Genomic DNA, 26,614 nt, shown 5'->3' with positions numbered 1-26,614 from the left:
GCCCCTCCATCGGGGATAGTACCTGGTACCTGCTGCTCCTCCATCAGGGATAGTACCTGGTACCTGCTGCCCCTCCATCAGGGATAGTACCTGGTACCTGCTGCTCCTCCATCAGGGATAGTACCTGGTACCTGCTGCTCCTCCATCAGGGATAGTACCTGGTACCTGCTGCCCCTCCATCAGGGATAGTACCTGGTACCTGCTGCCCCTCCATCAGGGATAGTACCTGGTACCTGCTGCCCCTCCATCAGGGATAGTACCTGGTACCTGCTGCTCCTCCATCAGGGATAGTACCTGGTACCTGCTGCTCCTCCATCAGGGATAGTACCTGGTACCTGCTGCCCCTCCATCAGGGATAGTACCTGGTACCTGCTGCCCCTCCATCAGGGATAGTACCTGGTACCTGCTGCCCCTCCATCAGGGATAGTACCTGGTACCTGCTGCTCCTCCATCAGGGATAGTACCTGGTACCTGCTGCTCCTCCATCAGGGATAGTACCTGGTACCTGCTGCTCCTCCATCAGGGATAGTACCTGGTACCTGCTGCTCCTCCATCAGGGATAGTACCTGGTACCTGCTGCTCCTCCATCAGGGATAGTACCTGGTACCTGGTACTTTTTTAGTATCTGGAGGCGATGATGTACTTGCTGCTGTCCAGGGTGTCATTAACAGTGGTGTGAATCAGCAGCTCCTGTGATGATCTCTGAGATACTGAAGATGATGGAAACATGAAGGTTCTCTGGCAGCTTCAGTTTTCTCTTTCTGAGCAGATTCATGGAGGTTTATTGTTGGTGAATCAGAGATAATGAAACCATCAGGATGTGAAAGTCACTCTGAATAACTTCTATGTGTTTAATATCTGTGTTCAGATTTTTCGGAGTTATGCTTTAAAGAAGAAAGACGAGTTTAAACAAACATGATAAAACCTCTCTGAGCCCTTTAACTCAATACTAAGCGCCTGTGGCGTGCTGTGATGTCATCGGTCTCCTCGAGGGCGGACAGATGACGGCCGGCGAGGCGTCGACTCTCCTGCTGTGAGATTTAATGAAAGAACAGCAGAGACTCACCTGAGCTGCAAAAACACAGATCAGCTGATGTCAGAGAGGCTGAAACTGTGTCAAGAAAGATAAATCAGAGTTTATATTGATTAATGAGCAGATGTCAGCTGAAGGAGCGTCCAGGGACTGTGGTGCAATTCCAGTAAATACACAAAGCCAGTGGGGAGTTCAGTAGCTTACTGAGTACAGTAGTGATGACTTACATATCAGTAAATACACAGAGCCGATTGTTAGTTAAGTAGTCCATGGAGTGTAGTCATGTCTTCTCTCCAGTAAATACACAGAGCAAATGGTTAGTACTTAGAGTATAGAAGTGATGGCTTTTCTCCAGTAAATACACAGAACCGGTTTTTACTTTGTGGATTATAGTGGTGATGATTTTCATTTCAGCAAATACACAGAGCCAACTGTTAGTTAATTATGGAGTATGGTCGTGATGTCTTTTCTCAGGTAAATACACATGACCGGGTTTTAATTCATCTAGTACAGTAGTGTTGACCTCTGTTTCAGTAAATACACAGAGCCGGTTGTTTAGTTCTTAGAGTATAGCAGTGATGGCTTTTCTCCAGCAAATACACTGAGCCGATTGTCGGTTCATTGACTATATATGTCGTCAGAGTCGGTGGTTAGTTCATTAGTTTATGGAGTAAAGTTATGATGTTTTGGAAATGGAGATGAGTGTTGTGGCGGTGTAGTGTATGTAACGGCAAGTTTTTCATTATGAAGAATATTTAAAGCGTGTTGTGTTACTATGACAACCGGTAGTCGTGTTCAGCATATATCACGGTCTGGGTGAATACTCTATTCTGATTGGCTGCATGGTGACCATTAACTCCTGATAATGGTCACTCTATCTATCTATCTATCTATCTATCTATCTATCTATCTATCTATCTATCTATCTATCTATCTATCTATCTATCTATCTATCTATCTATCTATCTATCTATCTATCTATCTATCTATCTATCTATCTATGAATGATTATCTATCTATCTATATCTATCTATCGTGCACTTCAATCAACAGTAAAATCATAACTTTTGCTTCATTTTTAGTTTTAAAACTTTCTGATGTTGATTCGAAGCAGATATTTGATGTTTGTGGTTGTAATAAAGATTTTAACCCTCAGCAGGTCGTCATGTTTTCATGTCTTCATGTTTCCTGATGAGACTTCCTGTCTGGTTTTCAGAGCGTGGCGTTCCAGGCGACCCTGAGCGATGGCGGTCTGACGGTGGTGACGTTGGAGCATTCAGACCTGCAGGACAACGTGACGGCGTATGCGGTTCAGGTCTCTGCAGGACCTCGACTCAGCGTGGTTCAGTTTGTGAACGTCAGCGAGCCGCTAGTCCTCAACACCTCGTTACACGGTCTGTGCTACAACCTGGGTCTGATCCTCCTACAGGGACAGTCCTGGTCCAGACCCGTCAAGACCGTCTCCGTCCTCACAAGTAAGAAACCAGGCCAGGCCAGACCAAACCGAACCGAACCAGACTAAAACAAACTAGACCAAATCGAACCGGACCAACCGAACCAGACTAAACCGAACCAGACCAAACCAGATCAAACCAAGCCAGACCAGACCAGATCAAACCAGACCAAACCAAACCAAACCAAACAGTTCAAACTAAACCAGATCAAACCAAGCAAGACCAAACCAGACCAAACCAAACCAAACCAGTCCAATCCAGACCAGACTAAACCAGACCAAACCAGACCAAACCAGACCAAACCAAACTAAACCAGACCAAACCAGACCAAACCAAACTAAACCAGACCAACCAAACCAGACCAAACCAGATCAAACCAGACCAGACCAAACCAGATCAAACCAAACCAGATCAAACTAAACCAGATCAAACTAAACCAGACCAGGTATCTACAGTCTATCTGTGTAATAATTAATAATGATGAGCTGTGTTGTTATTGAACAGTAATTCTCTCTGAGGAGGAAAATCAAACAGCTCAGAGTTCATTATCATCTTCATACTATAGAACTCTCAGTAAACTCATTAATAATGAATTATTATATTTAAAGTATTTTTAATGTGAATTTAAGGAGAAATATTTAACTGTTCCAGATGTTTGATGTTGGTCCTGTTTTGTGTCTTCAGAGCCGCTGCCGCTTCACAGCGTTCACATATCGGACTATAAAGAGTCTCCAGAGACCGGCGTTGTGTTTGAGATCGAGCCTCCAGCCGGAAACGTGTTCAGCAGAGTCAACATCAGTTACACCGAAGGACAGGAGAGACGCTCCATGCTCTATAAAGGTAAACATGCTCCAACATTCATTATTCATGTTTCTTTATGTCTTCAATAGTTTAGAATTGTCCTAAATGTTTTCATGCCTCAGGCATAAACTTTCTTATATTGTTGTCTGACCCTCAATATACTGACTATGAAGTTATTACTAAAGATTTCTGAGTATAAAACAGTTATTAATAATGTTTCCTTTGTTAATCAGAACTCATTTCCCTCCTTTATAAAACCTCTTAAATCACAGAGAAAATCTATTAAAAACTCCTTAATATAATCCAACATATGAATTTATGTGAAGTCTGTGAGCTTTTTTACTTTTTCATGTAAAAAATAAACTTTAATTAAAATTTGTATCAAACTTAATGTGTTACACTGTTTAGATTAACGTGTTTTTAGACATAATTGAAGGATAATCATGTCATTTACTGTATAAAAAGTCTAAAAAAATGGTGTGTTTTGGGGTTTTTTCACTTAATAAAAAATGTTATTCAACACCAATATTACTCTCGTACATAATGTTACTATTTTTTACTACTATTATTTTTATTGCATGTGTATTTATTGTTCTTTATTCTTTTTCTTGATGCACTTTCTATTACTACTGTAAATGTACTAGTGGGACTAATGAAGGAATAATCACACAGATTCTTTACTAAATATATTTCTGTGTATTTTGTGTGTTTGTAGATTTCTATAAGGGGAAAACGGTGTTCAAGCACTGGTTACCCGGCATGTGTTACCGAAACATCACCTTCCAGCTGATCTCTGAGGCCACCGTGTACCAGACCGCCATGGTTACTCAGAGTGATGTCACACACACACCTCTGCATCACCGCACAGGTAACACACACACACACACACACACACACACAAAGTTCATCAAAATTAATTTTGGCATTTTGGTCGTCAAAAGAACTCTGGTTCAGTATTTTGTTGTGATAAAAGTCGGATGTTCAGTTTTTCCGATAACATTTTGTTTTAAAAGTTTTCGGTCTATTTTTCATCTATAAATGACAGGAACGACTGTCTGTTATTCGCTCATCTCTCGAACCGGTCATCCGATTGATGTCAAACATGACATGTGTCTGGCTACGGTCATGAGTAAGTGCAGTGCCAAGTTTGACATTGTTTGGATAAGAAATGTAAAAGATATAGATAAATATATCAGTAAAAGAAGCACACATTTGCTCTGAGGGGTTGACTCAGTTTTGGAGGGAGCCCCCAAGTGGCCGTTCAAGGAACTGCAGTTTTTGGCACTTAAGCCCCGGAGGTCGCTCCTCTGGGTAAAAATGCTCTTTAAGTCAATTTGGCTTCTTGGTTGCCTGTAAAACTCGTTGTTCAGTGATTGGTTGTGATAAAAGTCGGTTGTTAGGTTTTTCCGGTAAGAACGTTTTATTTTAAAGGTTTGACTCACTTTTTGAGGCAGCCCCCAAGTGGCCATTCAAGGAACTGCAGTGTTAGGCGCCTCTTTCCCAGAGTTCGCTCCTCTGGGTAAAAACACTCTTTAAATAAACTTAACTTGATAATTAATGTTTTAATTTGAGATATTTGGCGCTACAGACGCAGCTCGTGATCCTCTGAGTGAGTCGTTTATGTTTGTCTCTCAGAGCTCGTTCATCAGTGTGAGAACAGTAATGAAATGTCTGCTGGTGTTTATATCATATCAATAATGCAGAACCCAGCGGGGGAGGGTGGGGGGGCGGAGGACTCTTCTCTATGAGTCAGAGTCTCATTAGTGTGCTGATGTTTTTATAATGACGCTCCGCTGAGAGGATGACATTTTATAAAACATAAATCAGCAGTTTATTGTGATGATAACATTTCCAGAAAGTTGTTTCCATCAGCGTCACATAGAGTTTATATTCAAGTATTAAGCAAGAAAAACAACACAATGACAAATACAGGTGAGTTATGTGATGAAAGTGTCAGTATGTAAAACTCAAACAGGAAGTCGTTGTATTAATAAAGTCATGACACGACTCCATCTTTCAGTAAAAGTGGATTTTTGGAGACTTATTGAATATGAACTGTTCTCCATACTTCTTGGATCCATATATTATATGTGTGTGTGTGTGTGTGTGTGTGGTCCAGTTCCATCCATCTAATGGTTTTACATTTTATTGCTGCTGTGAATAATATATTTAAGAGGAATGTCTCGGCTTCCTGTCTATACGCTGATCGGTATTAATACCGCTGCAGGACTTTGTGGAACATCAAGCTTGAAAACGTCTTTGAGGGAAACAGATATCATGTTCAACTTCTATCTGTGGAGCTGCGCTGCTTGTATGAGCACAATACAGCAAAATGTGTTTTTATCAACTGGTATTTCTATCAATGGTTAACCTGGATGGAACTGGTTCAATGACTCAAACTGGGGTGTGACGTCTTTCCCAGTTAGGTAAATGGAAAGCAGTACTAACTGAAGCAGCTTATTGTGCAACATTATTAGTGTTTTTTTATGCTAGTAATATCTCCAGAATAGACTGAGCTAAGAACACAGCCAGAATAAATGAGTGTGAGTGTAAATGTTCCTCCAACATGAACTAGGATGTGTTGTCTGGTTATTTTATGGTGTTCTGAAAAATCACAAGACGAGCATTTTGTCTTTATTAACCTTCTGGACTAGAAACAGTTTTAAAATATAGTTTTTATTTTAATATCATAACTCAACTCTCGGGCCATGACACATACAGGAGTGGACACAACGGCTGGTGGTTAATTTAAAGGTGTTTATTGTAATAAATAGAGAGTCGGTCCAGGAATCTGAATCTGGTTGAATACTGAAAGTCTGATCAGCATGAAAAATGTGAATTATCAAGTTAAATTTACACATTGATAAATAAAATGTGCTTCACAGAGAAATGTAAGATCCAGTTAAACATTATCCTTCGTGTCGTCCTCCTGGGTCAAATTGACCCCGTCTGTTTTGACTGTTCCTTCTTTCCTCCCTTCCTTCCTTGTTTCCTCCCTCCCTCCTCCCTTCCTTCCTTCCTTCCTTCCTCCTCCCTTCCTTCCTTGACTCGAGGACAACAGGAGGGTTAAAGCTTTTATTTGTTTCTGTCGTCTCATTGGTTCAAGCAGCTCCATATTTTACTATTTGTGTCACTCACAATATATTTTACATATCCCCTGTTCCTCCTCCACAGTGCCGTTCCCCCCCCTCAACATTTCCCATAAGATCGTGGACCTGAGCCAACGGGCGGCGCCGAGCGAAGCCCACCAGGAGAGCCGGCGCTCCTCCCGCCCGGCCCGCGACGTCCCGCTGATGGAGGAGCAGGTGGAGGAGGAGGAGACGCACACAGAGGAGGGCGAGGAGAACATGTCTGAGGAGGCGCTGGGAGACGCCACCCAGCTCCCCTCCAACCTGACGGGCAGCGCCGACAACGCCACCCAGACCACGGAGGCCGACCCTCGGAGCGCGTGGCTGGAGCCCACCGAGGAGACTCTGGTGGACAAAGACGACGAGTTCGTGAACGCTGAAGTCCCGGAGTACGAGGACTCCAACGAGCCCGGCTCAGCCATGGGCGTCCTCCCCGAAGCCTCGGTCCTGCCCACCAAGCTGCCCCCCATCCTGCTGGAGCTGCGCTGGCTGCCACCCAGACCTCCAACCAGCTACGATGGCTTCAACATTTACATCTACAGAGACGGTGAGCAGAGAGGAGGAGATACTGGTGGTTCATAGTCATATTAAAACTGAAATAAAACATCACATAGAACTCATATGGCGCTTTTCCACTATACAGTTCTAGCTCTACTCGGCTCGGTTTGGTACCAGGAACCTTTTCCATTACTATAGTTCCTCCTCAACGTGAGTGGGGTCGTCATAGCAACGCTTCATTAAACTCATAAACACAAACAATGGAGGACATGGAGGCGATGGTGTACTTGCTGCTGTATGAGGCTTTCTGTCTCACACAAAGCAAGAGAAGAGAAACAAATCTCTGTAACGCTGTTGTTGGTATTTAAAAATGCCGGGTTTGATTCTTGTGTGGGACGGCTCATGACTCTTCCAGTGACTATCGGCTCGGCTCGCTTGGAACCTCGGCAGAGCAGATACTAAAAAAGCAGCAGGTACCAGGTACTATCCCTGATGGAGACCCAAAATAACAGAGTGGAGTCGAGTCGTGCTAGAACTGTGTAGTGGAAAAGCGCCAATACCTAACAACACAGAACTCATAAACACCAAAATGCAATAAATCAACTCGTGCAATATTACTGTGAAATGTGCAAATGTATCTATGTTGACACTCTTTGCATGACTGAGTATGTATGTGTGATGTAGTGTTGCTCAGGGTAGGCAGGCAGACTCAGGCTGTTGTTTGAATAAGTAAAAACTGATTTATTCAGCCTGAACAGGTGCACATAGCTACACAATCATCCTCTAAACCTACACCTCTCCCCTTAAATAGCCCCTCCTCTAAATTAGGCCGAACCATTACTGCAGGGGTGTCCTCTCCCTTTAACCAATTGGCTCTCAACAATGCTACTTGTATCAGTCAACACTGTTTACCAGCCATCATTCCCAACATTTCCATAAGCCAAAACAAGAATAAATCAAAGACCTGAAAACCCTTTAACTTAGTAAAATAAATCCCCCATGCTTAGCCCAACCCTCTGACATCACCAGTGTATAAATACAGGAAGTAGTTGGGCGGTTCTTCCCTTTGTTTGTTAAGCACATGGTGGCTTTGGTAAGTAACAAAGAAACACAATGCATAACTTATGAACTCAGAACTAAACCCAATAAAGATTAACCTTAATACATGTCTGTCTTACTTTGACCAAATGTGTGCTGAATGTAAATTGTAACCAAATAAAATGCAAAACAATCTGATAACTGGTTTAAACAAACAAGCAGAGTAACATTAATAAGTTAACTGGTGTTGATGGTGAAAGAAAAAGGTGATAAATGATGAGTTTCACCCACTTTGTCACAGTATGTGTCTGATTGTGTGTGTTTAGTATGGTTTTATTTTACCTGTTATTATTTTACTATATTACTTTTAAATGAGCTCCGTTCTCTGCCTTGGGTTTTGAGTTTCGTTGTATTCTGTACAATGACAATAAAAGGAATCTATATCAAATATAATCTGCAATATTTAGATGGTAGAGTTTCAGTATCAGACTGTTGGCATGTTGTTGGTTTCAGGTGATTGAGTGAGTTTTAACATCAGAACCAAAACCCATTTTTTTCTGTATTTTGTGTTTTTCAGGTAACTCGACAGAAACGGCCACCGTGGATGAAAACACTCACGAGTTCTTCACCGAGTTAACGGAGCCGGGAACGTACCGAGTGCAGGTCACCACGCTCAGCTGGTCCGGAGACTGCGAAGCCCGAGAGAGCGGCGCCAACACCGGCTTCACCTTCTACCTCAGTACGTACAGCATCTGACCAATCAGAGAGCAGCTAGTGTTCCCAACAGCGGGCCAATCAGAGAGCAGCTAATGTTCCCAACAGCGGGCCAATCAGAGAGCAGCTAATGTTCCCAACAGCCGGCCAATCAGAGAGCAGCTAATGTTCCCAACAGCGGGCCAATCAGAGAGCAGCTAATGTTCCCAACAGCCGGCCAATCAGAGAGCAGCTAATGTTCCCACCAGCCGGCCAATCAGAGAGCAGCTAATGTTCCCACCAGCCGGCCAATCAGAGAGCAGCTAATGTTCCCAACAGCCGGCCAATCAGAGAGCAGCTAATGTTCCCACCAGCCGGCCAATCAGAAATCAGCTAATGTTCCCCCAAAAAATCCTTAATTTACAACTTAACTGCAACATTAAGGTGCTTTTAAAGGTACAAATAAAGAGATAGAAAAGTCCTTAATCATACAGAAATATTAAACATTAAAAACCTGTTAATAAAAACTACTGTTACTCTTTCAAACCCTTTAACCTAAAACCCTCCTGAACAGATCAGACAGTATTAAACATCCTTTACATTTCCCAGCTGTTATTTTCCATCTCTATCATAATCAGTATTAAATGGTTCCAGGTCCGGGCGGCGAGCTGCTGGAGGAGCTTAGTGAGCGTCCTCAGGCCGTCAGCATCAGACTGTTGGACTCGAGCACCGCCACCGTTTCCTGGGCTTCGTCCTCAGAGAGACACAACGGCAGCTTGGTGTCCGTCGTCTCCACAACCTGCTTCAAGCCGAGTCTGAGCCAGAGGATGGAGAACGCGTACTGCAGCGAGGTAACCAACATCTGAACATCTGGAATAGGGTCAAATAACATCTGCAGCATCAGGAGCTTTTCCTTTATTTAAACTATTAAACCTGTTTTCCTGCAGCCTTAACCTTCCTGTCGTCCTCCCGGGTCAAATTGACCCTGTCTGTTTTGACTGATCCTTCCTTCCTTCAGTCTGTCCTTCCTCCTTTCCTTCCTTCCTCCCTCTCTCCATTCCATCCTTCCTTCCTCCCTTCCTTCTTCCTTCCTCCCTTCCTTCCTTCCTCCCTACCTCCTTCCTCCCTTCCTTCCTTCCTTCCTCCCTACCTCCTTCCTTCCTTCCTTCCTTGGCCTAACATAATATAAACCTACCAGCATGTAAGATGCTTATTACTGATGACAGCAGCTGATGTGTGTGTGTGTGTGTGTGTGAGTGTGAGTGTGAGTGTGTGTGTGTGTCTCCAGCAGTGTGTGTGTGTGTGTGTGTGTGTGTCTCCAGCAGTGTGTGTGTGTGTGTGTGTGTGTGTGTGTGTGTGTGTGTGTGTGTGTGTGTGTGTGTGTGTGTGTGTGTGTGTGTGTGTGTGTGTGTGTGTGTGTGTGTGTGTGTGTGTGTGTGTGTGTGTGTGTGTGTGTGTGTGTGTGTGTGTGTGTGTGATGTAAACAGCCCAGCAGCCATCTGACTGGTTGCTTTTATTTCACCTCACAGATTAAATATGTTCATACAAGCATTAAAAAAACGGAGCAGTTTATTTACTAAATCGTCTCTGACTGACTGTTAAAGTCTCGCTGCTGCTGCTCTGACTCATAACTCGTCTAATCTGAACACATATTTTTAGATTCACAGTGACTTATATTTCCTCAGGACATCATTAATTTTGACATTTGAGTGTGACACAAACTGCAGAACCTGCCTGAGAATCATCATGTTTTACTGCATAGAAAAGCTTTAAATGACTGTTAATGGAGACTCATTATAGGAACTGATAATTATAACGCTTAACAAATTCATTTGATTATTTTAAGCTACAAATTCAGTGTTTTCTTGAGGTTAAAAGTCGATTTTTAAGGTATTTTCATCCTTTAAAATTCTTCGTAGTTTAACTTTTAAAGGCTAAAGCATTGTGGGAAGTGTAGTTCTTCATGATGAATGAGGTCAGACAAAATATGGAAGTCAACAAAGATTAATTTGATTATTTTAAGGTACAAATTCAGTGTTTTTTGTGGTTAAAAGTAGATTTTAAAGGTATTGAAAATCCTTCCTAGTTGAACTTTTAAAGGCTAAAGCATTGTGGGAAGTGTAGTTCTTTGTGATTTTCCCCTAAATTGAAATGAGAAATATGAAGAAGAAAAAGAAGAGTGTTAAAAATGTATAAAACAAACCAGCAGCTGACAGTTAATGGTCTTAATGGAGTTAATGGTTCACTGCTGAATCTTTACTGTGTTTTCTGTGAATCATCGTCGGCTGAAGTTTGGAAAACGTTCCCGGCAGGAATCATCGGATCGGACTCAGCTTATGTTAGACTGTGAAAACACAAACGATGGTGTGAAGCCGCCGGCTGGCTGAACAGACTCTGTTTGTAGTGATTCAGGGATCAGGTGTGATCCAACGCTCGCTGCCTCCGATTCACAATATTTCACTTTTTATTCAATTAAAACGTCAAAAAAAGAAACATTAAAGGCTTCATGAGCAGACAGGAGACAGTGTAGACTGCTGGTGCCTTGCTCTGAGGCACTGCTGCAGACAGGAGACAGAGTAGACTGCTGGTGCCTTGCTCTGAGGCACTGCTGCAGACAGGAGACAGAGTAGACTGCTGGTGCCTTGCTCTGAGGCACTGCTGCAGACAAGAGACAGTGTAGACTGCTGGTGCCTTGCTCTGAGGCACTGCTGCAGACAGGAGACAGAGTAGACTGCTGGTGCCTTGCTCTGAGGCACTGCTGCAGACAGGAGACAGTGTAGACTGCTGGTGCCTTGCTCTGAGGCACTGCTGCAGACAGGAGACAGAGTAGACTGCTGGTGCCTTGCTCTGAGGCACTGCTGCAGACAGGAGACAGAGTAGACTGCTGGTGCCTTGCTCTGAGGCACTGCTGCAGACAGGAGACAGAGTAGACTGCTGGTGCCTTGCTCTGAGGCTCTGCTGCAGACTGAAAGAAGCACCGACTGATTTTCTGAACGACTTGTTTTGCAGGAAAACACGACCAGTGCCATCATCACTAACCTGACCCCCGGCGCTCAGTACAGAGTGGTGGTTTATCACACCAACGGACCGCTGATCAGCCCTCCGTCTGAACCCGTCATCATCGATATCGGTGAGTGAGAGCCGCCTCACATATCCACATATACACACATATCCACATATACACACATATCCACATATACACACATATCCACATATACACACATATACACATATACACACATATACACTTATACACACATATACACTTATACACACATATATATATATATGTGTGTATAAGTGTATACAGCTTTTCATTTTACCCTCCTGTAACATAATGTGTGTGTGTGTGTGTGTGTGTGTGTGTGTGTGTTACTGTGTGTGTTACTGTGTGTGTTACTCTTTGTGTGTGTGTGTGTGTGTGTGTGTGTGTGTGTGTGTGTGTGTGTGTGTGTGTGTGTTACTCTTTGTGTGTGTGTATCAGAGTTCACAGGTGTGAGGGAGCTCTCTGTTTACCCTCTGAGCCCGACGGCCGTCATCCTGAGCTGGCAGCGTCCGTATCACGTCGCCTTCCGTAAATACATCCTGCAAACCTTCTTCTTCAACCCCATCACCTTCGCCTCCGAGTGGACCACATACTATGAGATCGCCGCCACTGCCTCCGTCATCGCATCCGTGGTAACACACACTCACACACACACACACACACACACACACACACACACACACACACACACACACACACACACACACACACACAGACCTCATAGGAGGAACTAAATCTATGAATATGAACTTTTTCACCAACGCTGACTTTTTTGTTCTGTGTTTTTTCTCAGAGGGTGACCGACCTGCTGCCGGCTTGGTATTATAATTTCCGCGTTTCCATGGTGACGTGGGGCGACCCGCCACTCAGCTGCTGCGACAGCTCCACTGTCAGCTTCGTAACAGGTAGGAAGACTTTTCATCTTCTGGTTAAACAGTTCATCTTTGATAAGCTGTCATTTAGTGTCTGTGGTAAGATGATGAATTCATAAATCAGTTAAACTAGATTTACTGTTTTTAAGCAAGTTGAATTATTTGGAACAACGTTTTTATGGTTACACCACTTAGACATTTTTGCCATAATCCTCTAATATATTCTCTCTAAATGGATTAAAAGTAGAAATGTGATGCTGGGTAAATGTTACAGTTCCACAGCCATGTTATTACAGGATATTTAAAGCAGGTTTGTAGTGATGTAACTAAAGTCCTCTCCTCTCTGAAGCTCCTGAAGCTCCTCACATCTCCTCGGTGGATTATTCTCACGGCGTTCTTTACGTTCGATGGACGTACGGCGAACTCTTCATCGCTCTGTCTCACTCCAAGATGCTGCACTGGCAGGTCGTCGCTGTGGGGAAGAAAGGCCCTGAGAAGAGCTACTCCATCGATGTGAGTCATACATCCATCCATTCATCCATCCATCCATCCATCCATTATCATCCATCTATCCATTCATCCATTCATCCATCCATCCATCCATTATCATCCATCCATCCATTATCATCCATCCATCCATCCATCCATTATCATCCATCCATCCATTCATCCATCCATCATCATCATCCATCCATCCATTATCATCCATCCATTATCATCCATCCATCCATCCATCCATCCATTATCATCCATCCATCCATCATCATTATCCATCCATCCATCCATCCATCCATCCATTATCATCCATCCATTATCATCCATCTATCCATCCATCCATCCATCCATCCATACATCCATCCATACATCCATCCATCCATCCATCCATCCATCCATCCATTATCATCCATCCATCCATCATCATTATCCATCCATCCATCCATCCATCCATCCATTATCATCCATCCATTATCATCCATCTATCCATCCATCCATCCATCCATCCATCCATCCATACATACATCCATCCATCCATCCATCCATCCATCCATCCATCCATCCATCCATCCATCCATCCATCCATTATCATCCATCCATTATCATCCATCTATCCATCCATCCATCCATCCATCCATCCATCCATCCATCCATACATCCATCCATCCATCCATCCATCCATACATACATACATCCATCCATACATCCATACATCCATCCATACATCCATCCAGCAGCTTTTTTAGTATCTTGTAGTAACTTCAGTCTTCAGAAAAAGACTCAGCAGCTTCGCCCTAAAAATTGACTTATTTCATAATTAAGGGCTCTGGAAATGAAGGTGGTATCTGTCTCTTCTTGTAGTTTCTTTAAAAGTTTTTGGTTTGGGAACATTTAGAAACGTTCTGGTCATTTTTCATCTCCTCCGCGACCGTGTCCTGGACGTGGATCTGAAGGTCCGTCAGGTTCTTTAAGTGGTCTCACAAACACAGTAACAGCGGTTAGGTGAGGTTAGACTCTGCAGCAGCAGCTTGTTATTTCGGGGTCGGGCCGAGCAGGTATTGATTATCTCCTCTGGGTCCGTTCAGTGGTCTAATTAGCAGCAGAAGGACGACCTGCTGTCTGTGCTGCTGGAGACGCAGCTCATCTTCTCCTCCACGAGCCAATTATCATCCGGCAGAGACTGTTCCAGGGTCAGAGGTGCTGTCTGAGGTTTAATTGGCGCGACTGAAGACACCCACACTCCCACAGACACCACTGGACTTCAGTTCAAAAGGAAAACTATAAAATAACTATAACTGTAAAATATAACTACAAAATAACTTTAACTATGAAATATAACTATAAAATAAGTACAAAATAAGTATAACTGTAAGATAACTACAACTATAAGATGTAACACAGATGATTTTGAGGCGGTTGCTATGGGAAGAGTTTTGGGCTTTCCAGTTTTTGCAGGCATTACTAACTGGTTGCTAGGCGGTTGCTATGTAGTTTTTGGCAGTTGTCATTAACAGGTTTTTACTGGGGTTGTTACTGGTTGCTATGGTGTTTCAATGTGGTTGCTAGGATGTTCTGGATGGTTGCTAGGGTTGCAAGAGTGTTCCAAACGGTTGCTATGGCAGCTGTGACTGTGATTTTGGCGGTTGTTATGTCTGTACAAGGTGGTTGCTATGGCATTTTTGTCTGGTTACTCGGGTGTTCCACATTGTGGGTGTTGCATTTTTTGGTGGTTGCTATGTGGATGTGCGCTGACTGGCGGTTACTAGGTGGGTATGAGGTGGTTGCTATGGTGTTTCTTGATGGTAGCTATAGTATGTTTTGCTATGTCAGTAACGGGTGTAACTATGGATGTTGCTGGTTGCTATGGTGTTTCTATGTGGTTGCTATGGTGTTTCTATGTGGTTGCTAGGGTGTTCTTCGTGGCTCTGATAGGTGGTCTCCAGAGTATTCCTAATGGTTTCTATAGAAGCTGTAACTGTGTTATTGATGGTTGCTAGGTCTGTACAATGTCTATTTCTAGGTCTGGTTGCCAGGTGGTTGCTGGTCAGTAACAGGTGTAACTAGGGTTGTTGCTGGTTGCTATGGTGTTTCTGTTTGGTTGCTAGGGTGTTCTTCGTGGTTATAATAGGTGGTCTCCAGGGTATTCCTTATGGTTGCTATGGCAGCTGCAGCTTTGATATTGGCAGTTGCTAGGTGGGTGTGAGGTGGTTGCTATGGTGCTCGTGGTGGTTGCTAAGGTGGGATAAACATTGATGTTAATTTAACAGTAATGAAACCTCAACAGTCGTCTCAGTAAAGCAGATTTGATTAGATTATTAGTTTTTTATATAAAGTGGATTATTCCAGCATCTTTTGTCTCTTTACATTTTCACTGAATCATTTAATTTCACTTTAATTAATAAATCATGAATCTTAGTTAATAAGCTTTTAAAAGCCTCTGTAACGTTTTCCTCTTCAAGCTGGAGATGAAAGTTTTAATTGATTGTTTTTGTCCTCGAGCTCTTTCTAACATGTTGAGCACATTTCTCTCATTAAACAACTTTAATAAGAAATATTTAAAATGCTGCTCAAAGAACAAACTGAACATCGCTGCTGTGATCTGATGATGAAACATGCAGATCAGGATTTACACACAGCTATTTATAGTCTGTGTTTTCAGGAGGGATTAAGTCATATGTTGGGAACAGTTGCATCATTTCATGTTTTTTTTCTTTAATCAGAAGCTGAACTGCATCTTTGAACCTTTTAAACATGAAATTAAAACGATAAACATTAAACAGTAAAGATGAAGAGAGGAAATTAAAAGGAGACATTTTGGGATCTTTTGGGAAATCAGATCCTAAGAGAACAAAACTAAAGTAATAAAAGCAGTAACACACATCAGGCTTCAGATGCTGTAATAACTGTGTGTGTGTGTGTGTGTGTGTGTGTGTGTGTGTGTGTGTGTGTGTGTGTGTGTGTGTGTGTGTGTGTGTGTGTGTGTGTGTGTGTGTGTGTGTGTGTGTCAGGTGACTCGTAACGTGATGCGGGCCAGCCTCCCTCTGCCTCCAGGTGACATCTACAACCTGACGGTGACGGCGTGTACCGAGTTCAGCAGGAACACCTCCATGCCGAACATCATCAAACTGGGTCAGCACATACACACACACACTACACACACACACACATACTACACACACGCACACACACACACTACACACATACACACGCACATACACGCACACATACAGACACTTTCACACTCACACTACATACACACGCACACATGCACTACACATACACGCTCACACACACACACACATGCACACACACACACACATGCACACACACATGCACACACACGCACATACACACACACACAAGCACACATACACACACACACACACACACACACACACACACACACATGCACGCACACATAAAAAAAATTAGCAGAATGATCCTTTAAAGTGGAAACCATGACGACTGATCCTTTAGAGAGGAAGAGCTCTCACTCTGTCGCCGTCTTTGTGACGACAGAAACTCTGCTGTTACAGAGTGGAGCGTCTTCCCTCAGAGAGGATCTTTGAGTTACAGACTGATGTAATCACTGAGTCTCTGACAGGTTTAATGAGTGACAGCTGATTGTTTATGTTTCAGTCTTCATGTTCAGGTGAGATCAGGAGGATTTAACCTGCAGTAATAATCTCTCTGTCCTCTGCACTCAGTCTCATGCTGATCAGCTGTTTTCACTCAACATGAAACTTCATTTTTTCTACTTCCTCTTCTGAGCGTGCTTGTTTATTTTTATCCTGAGAGGAAGTGTCAGTGCTCTGCGGCTCGGCTCCGGACCGACCTGGTTTCAGACCTGGTTTCAGACCTGTGGCTTCCAGTCTGTGAGTTTCATAGCAGCTCAGATTGAAGCTTTGTGTCTGTGCTGTTTGATGCAGATCCGGCGCCTCCCAGGTCTCTGTACGCTGTCAACGCCACACACTCGTCTGTGACTCTGCTGTGGAGCGAGGAAGGAGTGGTGGACTACTACCAGATCCTCTGCAAGCCCAGCAAACCCAGCAAGGAGCTGAAGGTGAGCTGATCTCTGTTCATGCGGTTATAATTATAATAAAGTGAGATTTCATATTTAACACGCAGCTCAAAGCGCTTCAGTCATTCCTCTCAGCTCTGAGCAGCTTCCTTTTTTTTGTGGTTTATCATGTTTGACTTTCACATCGTTATTAAATGAATCCTTCACTTTTCTTGCTTTTATCTCAGCTGTTTTCTCCATTTTCACATTTTTCGGGGGTCGTAACAATAGAATATAATATAATAGAATATCCTTTATTGTCATTATGTCACAACGGGATTGGTACGGGGTTTCTTCCCGTGGTGCAAAATAGTCAAAATAAAAAATAAAAAATAGTGCAAAATAAAGTCAGAATAAAGATAAAGAAGTCTAAATAAATGTAACTATTATACATAAGAAACACACACAGTCACAGTCTATTGCACATATTGCACTTATGCCTATGTAACCTGAGGTAGGTGTTGAATACTGTACTGTATAAAGGGTGCTGAGTAGAGGTGCTGTTCAGGAGCCTCATAGCTCAGGGATAGAAAGTGTTTTTGAGCCGGTTTGTGCGGCAATCTGGTTTAGTGCTGCAGGGTTCACTGATAACAGAGTGTAAAAAATGCATGATATATCAGGTATTATTATTATTATTATTAAAGCTGGACTCCTCAGTAAAAAAGTCAGGCTCTGATTGGTCCGTTCTGTGTGATGTCATCTCGTCTCCTTCAGGCTCGGGAGCCTCAGACGTCGAGCTCTCACGTTGTGACTATTTCTGGTTTGGCGCCGTCGTCCAGCTACAACTGCACCGTCACCAGCTTCAGCTACAGCACGGCCAGCAAGCCGGCGCACATCAGCATCACCACCGTCGGTAGGGGGCGCTGTTCATAGTCTGACATAGTCTCTCTCTCTCCTATCCTTCCTCTCTCTCCTCTTCCTCTCTCCTTCCTCTCTACTCTCCCTCCTCTCTCCTCTCCTTCCTCTCTCTCTCTCCTCTCCTTCCTCTCCTTCCTCTCTCTCTCTCCTCTCCCTCCTCTCTCCTCTCCTTCCTCTCTCTCCTCTCCCTCCTTCCTCTCCTCTCCTTCCTCTCTCCTCTCCTTCCTCTCTCCTTCCTCTCTCTCTCCTCTCCTTCCTCTCTCTCTCCTCTCCTCTCCTTCCTCTCTCTCTCCTCTCCTTCCTCTCTCTCTCTCCTCTCCCTCCTCTCTCCTCTCCTTCCTCTCTCCTCTCCTTCCTCTCTCTCTATCCTCTCCCTCCTCTCTCCTCTCCTTCCTCTCTCTCCTCTCCTTCCTCTCCTCTCCTTCCTCTCTCTCCTCTCCCTCCTTCCTCTCCTCTCCTTCCTCTCTCTCCTCTCCTTCCTCTCTCTCCTCTCCTTCCTCTCTCCTTCCTCTCTCTCTCCTCTCCTTCCTCTCTCTCTCCTCTCCTTCCCCTCTCTGTCCCCTCTCTCCTCTCTCCTCTCCTCTCTCCTTCCTCTCTCTCTCCTCTCCTTCCTCTCTCTCTCTCTCCTCTCCTTCCTCTCTCTCTCCTCTCCTTCCTCTCTCTCTCTCCTCTCCCTCCTCTCTCCTCTCCTTCCTCTCTCTCCTCTCTCCTTCCTCTCTCCTCTCCTTCCTCTCTCCTTCCTCTCCTCTCCTTCCTCTCTCCTTCCTCTCCTCTCCTTCCTCTCTCTCTCCTCTCCTTCCTCTCTCTCTCTCCTCTCCCTCCTCTCTCCTCTCCTTCCTCTCTCTCCTCTCCCTCCTTCCTCTCTCACTCTCCTCTCCTTCCTCTCTCTCTCCTCTCCTTCCTCTCTCCTCTCTCTCTCTCTCTCCTCTCTCTCCTCTCCTTCCTCTCTCTCTCTCCTCTCCCTCCTCTCTCCTCTCCTTCCTCTCTCTCCTCTCCCTCCTTCCTCTCCTCTCCTTCCTCTCTCTCTCTCCTCTCCTTCCCCTCTCTCCTCTCCTTCCTCTCCTTCCTCTCTCTCCTCTCCTTCCTCTCTCTCTCTCCTCTCCTTCCTGTCTCTCTCTCTTCTCCTTCCTCTCTCTCTCTTCTTCCTCTCTCTCCTTCCTTTCTACTCATCCTTAATGACGAGGGTATTCTACTTATTTATGAACAAAAACACAGTTTAATGGTGCAGCAGAACATGTTTGAATGCTGATTTTTGAATTTCTTAATAAAAACAAGTCACATTTTGACATTTTCACATACAAAAATGTGAATCAGCTGCACAAGAATAAAAAAAAGATGCATTTTATTTCCCTGTTTTTATATTCAGAGTCACATTAGGAAGAATCCACCTAGAGGAAATGTGTGTGTGGTGTTTTTACAGCTCTTAAATGGGTTAAATTAGACTCTGAACATCATGTAAAGGTTAATTATTATGTTTATTCTCATCAGGTTTGTTTCAGGTCTGGTATGAAATGTTGAACCTTTATAGACTTTAAATAATAAGTTATACTTCATGTTATAATCTGATATTTAGCTGATAGATTAAATGCTAGCGTGTGATATGTAACAGTCATTTTTAGCCTCGTTAGCAGCTCGAGTCTTTACTGTAAACAGGAAGTGAGATAAAATGCTGCTGTGAGTTAAAACCTGCAGATATGAAACATTTCTATAAACTAACATCTAAACTCATCATGTTGGTTTTAAGCTCTTAAATATTCTGATTTAAAACTGATCAGTGATGAAGGTTTAAGCCTCCTGTCGTCCTCCTGAGTCAGACCCCGTCTGTTTTGACTGTTCCTTCCTTCCTTCCTTCCTTCCTTCCTTCCTTCCTTCCTTCCTTCCTTCCTTCCTTCCTTCCTTCCTTCCTTCCTCTCACCCTCCCTACCTCCTTACTTCCTCCTTTCCTTCCTCCCTTTCTTTAATTTTTCCTTTACTTCCTTTACTTACTTCCTCCCTCCCCCCCTCCCTCCTTACTCCTTTCCTACCTCCCTTCCTTCTCTCCTTCCTTCCTTCCTCTTTCCTCCTTTCCTTCCTTCCTTCCTTCCTTCTTTCCTTCCTTCCTTCTTTCCTTCCTTCCTCCCTCCCTCCCTCCCTCCTTACTCCTTTCCTTCCTTCCTCCTTCCTTCTTTCCTTCCTCCTTTCCTTCTTACTCCTTTCCTTCCTTCATCCTTACTCCTTTCTTTCCTTCCTTCCTCCCTTCCTTCCTTGACTGGAGGACAACAGCAGGGTTAATCAGTGGTCTCCTCTTCATCGCTCTTTCTGTGTCTCTGCAGCTAAAGAGATGAATCCCAGCGTAGCGGCCATCTCTGCTCTGGCCGTTCTCAGCGTGCTGCTGGCCAGCCTGCTCGTCCTCTTCCTGCTCGTCCTGAGGAAGAAACACCTGCAGATGACCAGGTAGGAAACTAACTGTGTCATCAGAGCCTCAGACTGGATGAACATGTGCAGCAGCTGATCTGAGTGCAGCTATGAAAAAAAAAAAGGCGAAAAAAGTCCAGCAAAAACAAAGAAATAGAGAAAGAATAGACTTTACGTTTATTGATATGATACATAATCAGTTATGAATACAGTTGCACCACTTCAGAAAATCACCTTCACAGTCAGCTGTTAGTAACTTGGTTTGATCCTGATACTCGGGTCAAGCCTCCGCAGGAAGTCGGTTTCATTCTCTCTTTTTTTTGCCTGATTTTTCTTGTGCCGTCAAACTGTGTGATGAGTCACTTTAAAGGTTATATAATAATAATAATAATAATAATAATAATAATAATAATAATAATAATGATAATAATAATGATAATAATGATAATAATAATAATAATAATAATAATAATAATAATAATGATAATAATGATAATAATAATAATAATAATAATAATAATAATGATAATAATGATAATGATAATAATAATATAATAATAATAATATAATAATAATAATATAATAATAATAAAAATAATAATATAATAATAATAATATAATAATAATATAATAAAAATAATGATAATAATAATATAATAATAATAATAAAAATAATAATATAATAATAATAATAATAATAATAATGATAATAATATCATTGTGTGTGTGTGTGTGTGTGTGTGTCTCTCTCTCTGTGTGTGTGTGTGTGTGTGTGTGTGTTTCTCTGTGTGTGTGTGTGTGTGTGTGTGTGTGTGTGTGTGTGTGTCTCTCTGTGTGTGTGTATGTGTGTATGTGTGTGTGTGTGTGTGTGTGTGTGTGTGTGTGTGTGTGTGTGTGTGTGTGTGTGTGTGTGTGTGTGTATGTGTGTATGTGTGTGTGTGTGAGGTGCAGCTAACGCCCGTCTGGTTCCTGCTGTCATGTTTTATTCTCAGAAACTGACACTTTATATATTTATGAACTTCCTCATTTAAACGGCGGCGTGGAAAAAACCTCCCTGAGCTCAGCGCTGCCTGGAGAGTAACAACATGTCTGCCTTCAAACCTTAAACAATACAACTCAGATATAAGTTAGTTTAGACAGATCAATTAACATATATGTTACTAGTTTTAAAAGCAGCAGGTGTTCAACATGACTAATAATAGATGATCTGTTATTAGTATGAACAGGAGGAACATGAGGCAGAGATAATAAGTGTTGGTAAGATGATGAATTCATAAATCAGTTAAACTAGATTTAAAAGCAGCATCTGAGGCTGTAAACAGTGTATTTATACTAATAATGACTTCATTTAAAACATGTAAATGTTTCCTGATCTCCATGGTAACCCAGATTCTCTCCTTCTCTCCTTCTCTCCTCCTCTCCTCTCTCTTCTCTCCTCCTCTCCTCCTCTCCTTCTCTCCTCCTCTCCTTCTCTCCTCTCCTCCTCTCCTCCTCTCCTTCTCTCCTCTCCTCCTCTCCTTCTCTCCTCTCCTTCTCTCCTCTCCTCCTCTCCTTCTCTTCTCTCCTCCTCTCCTGCTCTCCTTCTCTTCTCTCCTCCTCTCCTTCTCTTCTCTCCTCCTCTCCTCCTCTCCTTCTCTTCTCTCCTCCTCTCCTTCTCTCCTCCTCTCCTTCTCTCCTCTCCTCCTCTCCTTCTCTTCTCTCCTCCTCTCCTTCTCTCCTTCTCTTCTTCTCTTCTCTCCTTCACTTCTCTCCTCCTCTCCTTCTCTCCTCCTCCCCTTCTCTCCTCCTTTCCTTCTCTCCTCCTCTCCTTCTCTTCTCTCCTCCTTTCCTTCTCTCCTTCTCTCCTTCTCTTCTCTCCTTCACTTCTCTCCTCCTCTCCTTCTCTCCTCCTCCCCTTCTCTCCTTCTCTCCTTCTCTTCTCTCCTTCACTTCTCTCCTCCTCTCCTTCTCTCCTCCTCCCCTTCTCTCCTTCTCTCCTCCTTTCCTCCTCCCCTTCTCTCCTCCTCTCCTTCTCTCCTAATTCTCTAATTTTAATAGTTATATTATCTCAAACCATTTACAGTCCTACATTTGTATAATTAATATTTAATCCTGTAATTCTGCCCTCTTGCTGTTTCCTGTGCTTTTTGGCCACTGCTAAAATATCAGATAAGGGGATTAATTACTTTATTGTTTGTTTCCTATAAATATGTGGTCATATGTGTAATAAGAATGCATCCCAGCTGGAAGACAGTTGACCCTGAAGTGTAATTAAATAGGTAGATTCTTGATGTTGACTCGTCCCAATTGTATAGGTTAAAGGTTTATTAACAGGAGATCGGGGTGAAACAGTCAGTCAGAGCCCTGACCATCCTGTGTTAAACGATGCAGAACTAACCTGTAAAACCCCCCACAGGAGGTCTGGTGATTGTGTAGTTTCAGAAGAAGGGGGTCACATGGAAGTCACTATTACGCCTGTTTAAAGGAGGTCACAGGAAAGTCACATATCCTGGAGTGTGAGAAGATGGAGGATGGAGTCAGATCAACAGCCAATCAGGAGACGACAACACCTCACACATTGCATAAACATTCTGTATTTTTGTATAAATGGGTCAGGGAAAGGATAGGAGTCAGACTTCATGAACTGACACACACTGTTGTTCATCAGGGACAGGAAGATCTCGACCCAGAGCTCTGTATGTTTTATTCATTTACTGCTAAATAAAATAGCTTGTGAGACCGCTCATCTTCTCCTATCCTTTCATTTAACGAACACACGGACTGAGCTAACACATAGCGTATGATTTAGCAAGTAAAGATAGCTCAGATCCAAACAGTGTTAAATGAAGCTTTACTGTGTGAATGTGCTTTTAATGGAACAATAAATTCTGATTAAACAGTTTTCAGCTTCCACTTATTCTCTGTGGTTCTCACATTAAGACTCACTTCCTCTAATTTAGTGATTGCTCAGCAGATAATTGACTTCCTGTCTCTCTGCAGCGTCTCATCACGTTTTATTAAACATGTTTCTGTCTTCTTTGTTTCAGAGAGTGCGGCGCTGAGACTTTTGTCAATTTTGCTTCGTTTGAACGAGACGGGAAGCTTCCTTACAACTGGTACGATCCTTTAACCCTTTTCTTCTTCTTCTTCTTCTTCTTCTTCTTCTTCTTCTTCTTCTTCTTCTTCTTCTTCTTCTTCTTCTTCTTCCTCTTCTTCTTCTTCTTCTTCTTCTTCTTCTTCTTCTTCTGATAAATAAAATAAAATGCTTAAACGACATCGCAAAGTCATGAGCTTTGAGTTTGGGCCTGAAAGTTAGAGACTGAAAACTTTTAGAACCTGATAATGTAATAACTCCTAATAAGGTCATTACTTCCCAATAATGTAATAATCTCTGTAGCGATGATGTAATAAATTATTACATTACTGGGTTCAGCTTATTTTTGCAGAACCTAATAATCTAAAACCTCATAACTCAATAAACAAGTTATAATGTTTATTACAATATTGGGAAATTATTACATTATTAGGTTCTGCAAAAATAAGTTGAACCCAATAATGTAATAACCTGTTAATATTAAGTTATTACATCATCGCTACAGAGATTATTACATTATCAGGTTTTATTACATTATTAGGTTAAACTTATTTTTGCAGAACTTAATAATGTAATCATTTCCCAGTATTGTAATAAACATTATAACTTGTTTATAGAGTTTTGAGGGTTTTATAACATTATCGGGTTCTGCAGACTATCGGAGCAGATTATCGGCCCGGCGGAGCAACGACGAGGCAGATTTTAGGGATTTTAGGGATTTTAGGGATTTTTGAACATGAAGCTGTTTACTTACCAACAGATTTAAAGTCGTCTGTCGCTTTAAACAGCGTGAGACGAAGAGGATGATGATGATGATGATGATGATGATGAGCTTAGCCTCCCTGCCTGCTTTGTTTGGACCAGCTGAAACAGTGTTTGATGAAAGCTCAGGATTTCCCTTAATCTCAGATTAAAGGGACTAAAAAAAAACAACAACAACAAATGATTGTTAAAGTTGGAGCATCGAAGCAGAAACATGAATATGTGATTAATATATAACAGCTGAAAGACGGTCAGTTAAGGCAGAACCTCGGCTTCCATCTGCTGTCGTATTTTACCTTCATCACTAAACATGTTCATCAGACTGTCTTCCTCCAGATGTGAGAACGCTTCCACTGCATGTCAGCTGACTTCCTCTTCCTCTTCTTCTTCGCTGTTCGGTGTGTTTTATTACAGCTGTGAGAGGAAGAAGAGAGGAGGAAGGGAAGAGGAAGGGAGGGGGGTGTGAGGAAGAAGAGAGGAGGAAGAGAGAAGGAGGAAGATAGGAGGAAGGGATGAGGAAGAGAGGAAGAGAGGAGGATGTGAGGAGGAAGAGAGGAGGATGTGAGGAGGAAGAGAGGAGGAAGAGAGGAGGAAGATGCGAGGAGGAAGGGAAGAGGAAGGGAGGAAGAAGAGAGGAGGATGTGAGTAGGAAGAGAGGAGGATATGAGGAGGAAGAGAGGAGGAAGAGAGGAGGAAGATGCGAGGAGGAAGGGAAGAGGAAGGGAGGAAGAAGAGAGGAGGATGTGAGTAGGAAGAGAGGAGGATATGAGGAGGATATGAGGAGGATGTGAGGAGGAAGAAAGGAGGAAGTGACGTCAGCACAGATGCAGATAAATGTAAATATTTAATATAACAAACAGAGAAATTAAAACTCAGGCAGCAAAATACACAAATCATTATTGTGAAATAAGAGATTTTTAGATTTTCATTAAAAATAATAGAAAGCATCAGTTTGGGGTAAAGAAGATCAATAATGACTAAATAATTAGTTAAAATAAAAGTTTTATCTGCATCAGTGGAGACGCTCTGAGCTCATCAGGTTCATCACAACCTGACGTCACCACCGAATGACACAATGTGGACTGTTTTACACACGATTGGGGGAGGGGGGGGGGCTGAGTGTTGCATTGTGGGGCGGGATGGGGGGGGGGGGGCTGAGTGTTGCATTGTGGGGCGGGATGGGGGGGGGGGGCAGGGGGACGGCATGATGTCACAGACTCGGGGCTGAGGGCTAAATGAGAGACAGAGCGGGCATTGAGGTCCGGCAGGGAACAGACCCGGTCTTGTGGTCGTCAGGGACAACGGACTCTGTGAGCGGCTGCATGATGCATTAACTCTGTGTTCAGCACTAATGTGAAGCTCTCCACGCTCTGAGCCTCTTTACTAATGGAGCACCATGTTCTGTCCCCTACCTATCGCCCCCTGGTGTCTGTTCTTTTTATTTCTTGTGTGTGTTTTTTATTATTTTTTTGTGTGTTTTTATTTGAACCCCCTTCAGGCGAAGAAGCCTCTTTGCCTTCCTTACCCTACTGCCATCCTGCCTTTGGACTGACTATCTTTTGGCTTTTTATATTAATCCTTGGTAAGTAAGCACTTTGCTGGCCAAAACACTTCAGCGGCATGACGGAGCAGAGCCACAGCCCACAGTATTGATCACAGACATTGTTCTGATGTTCTATATTTTCTCTTATTGTCAACAAATCCCAAAGAAAAGACCAAAGAACTACGAAACCAGTCCAGGTTCGCTTAAAGTGACGCTGATACCAGCTGAGTCCTTCAGTAGATAAACATCATGAAGATAGAAGCATTAAATACTCCTCACTAGAGCAGATCATAGACTGTATATAAAGGACGTAACATCCGTGACGTCACCCATTGGTTTGTGGACTGCTGCTCGGAGGCCAATAGTATCGGATCTGAGCAGCGCCATCTTGAACATTTCAGGTGCATGCTGGGAAAAATAAAAACAGGGATTCTACTTATATGGGCATCAGGAGGAGCATGAGGCGCCCTCCTGAACCTGTGAACCAATCAACCTGTCAATCACCACGTAGCCACGCCCTAATGCATACCCTGCTTTATCGTCACATATAAAATCAGGGAGGCCAAAATGTCCCAAATGAACATCATACTGCATTGAAGAAGGCTTTAAACTAGCGATTGAGACCATAAACACATTTTGAAAACGTTTACTGAGGTTAGAAATCAAGTGAGAAGTTGGTGAATTCTCCATTGACTTGTATAGAGACGGAAGTCCTTTTGACACCAAAACGGTCGCCCCCTGGTGGCCTTTTGATAGAATGCAGTTTTAAGTTACTTCTGCGTTGGCCTCATTGCAGAGGACCAGAGCTCCCCGCCTGGAGCAGATGAGAAATTCAATCAATCAATCTTTATTTGTATAGCGCCAAA

General features: G+C 43.0%; 1 protein-coding gene across 1 annotated transcript in view; it reads left to right on the top strand.

Annotated features, from left to right (window-relative positions):
• Positions 1–1,477: 1,477 nt before the first annotated feature.
• Positions 1,478–26,614, top strand: part of ptpro (protein tyrosine phosphatase receptor type O) — a 39,812-nt gene continuing 14,675 nt past the window's right edge. The window contains exons 1-17 of the mRNA XM_062443585.1: positions 1,478–1,507; positions 2,250–2,508; positions 3,172–3,327; positions 4,004–4,156; positions 6,463–6,963; positions 8,530–8,691; positions 9,300–9,496; positions 11,655–11,775; positions 12,130–12,323; positions 12,485–12,596; positions 12,913–13,076; positions 16,067–16,187; positions 16,988–17,121; positions 17,833–17,971; positions 20,289–20,409; positions 23,397–23,465; positions 25,704–25,787. Of these exons, the coding sequence (XP_062299569.1) occupies positions 1,478–1,507; positions 2,250–2,508; positions 3,172–3,327; positions 4,004–4,156; positions 6,463–6,963; positions 8,530–8,691; positions 9,300–9,496; positions 11,655–11,775; positions 12,130–12,323; positions 12,485–12,596; positions 12,913–13,076; positions 16,067–16,187; positions 16,988–17,121; positions 17,833–17,971; positions 20,289–20,409; positions 23,397–23,465; positions 25,704–25,787 (2,717 nt within the window). The remainder of the gene's footprint in view (positions 1,508–2,249; positions 2,509–3,171; positions 3,328–4,003; positions 4,157–6,462; positions 6,964–8,529; positions 8,692–9,299; positions 9,497–11,654; positions 11,776–12,129; positions 12,324–12,484; positions 12,597–12,912; positions 13,077–16,066; positions 16,188–16,987; positions 17,122–17,832; positions 17,972–20,288; positions 20,410–23,396; positions 23,466–25,703; positions 25,788–26,614) is intronic.

Source organism: Scomber scombrus, chromosome 22 (assembly GCF_963691925.1).
Source record: "Scomber scombrus chromosome 22, fScoSco1.1, whole genome shotgun sequence".
Lineage (NCBI taxonomy): Eukaryota > Metazoa > Chordata > Actinopteri > Scombriformes > Scombridae > Scomber > Scomber scombrus.
This window is presented reverse-complemented; position numbering and strand designations above follow the sequence as displayed.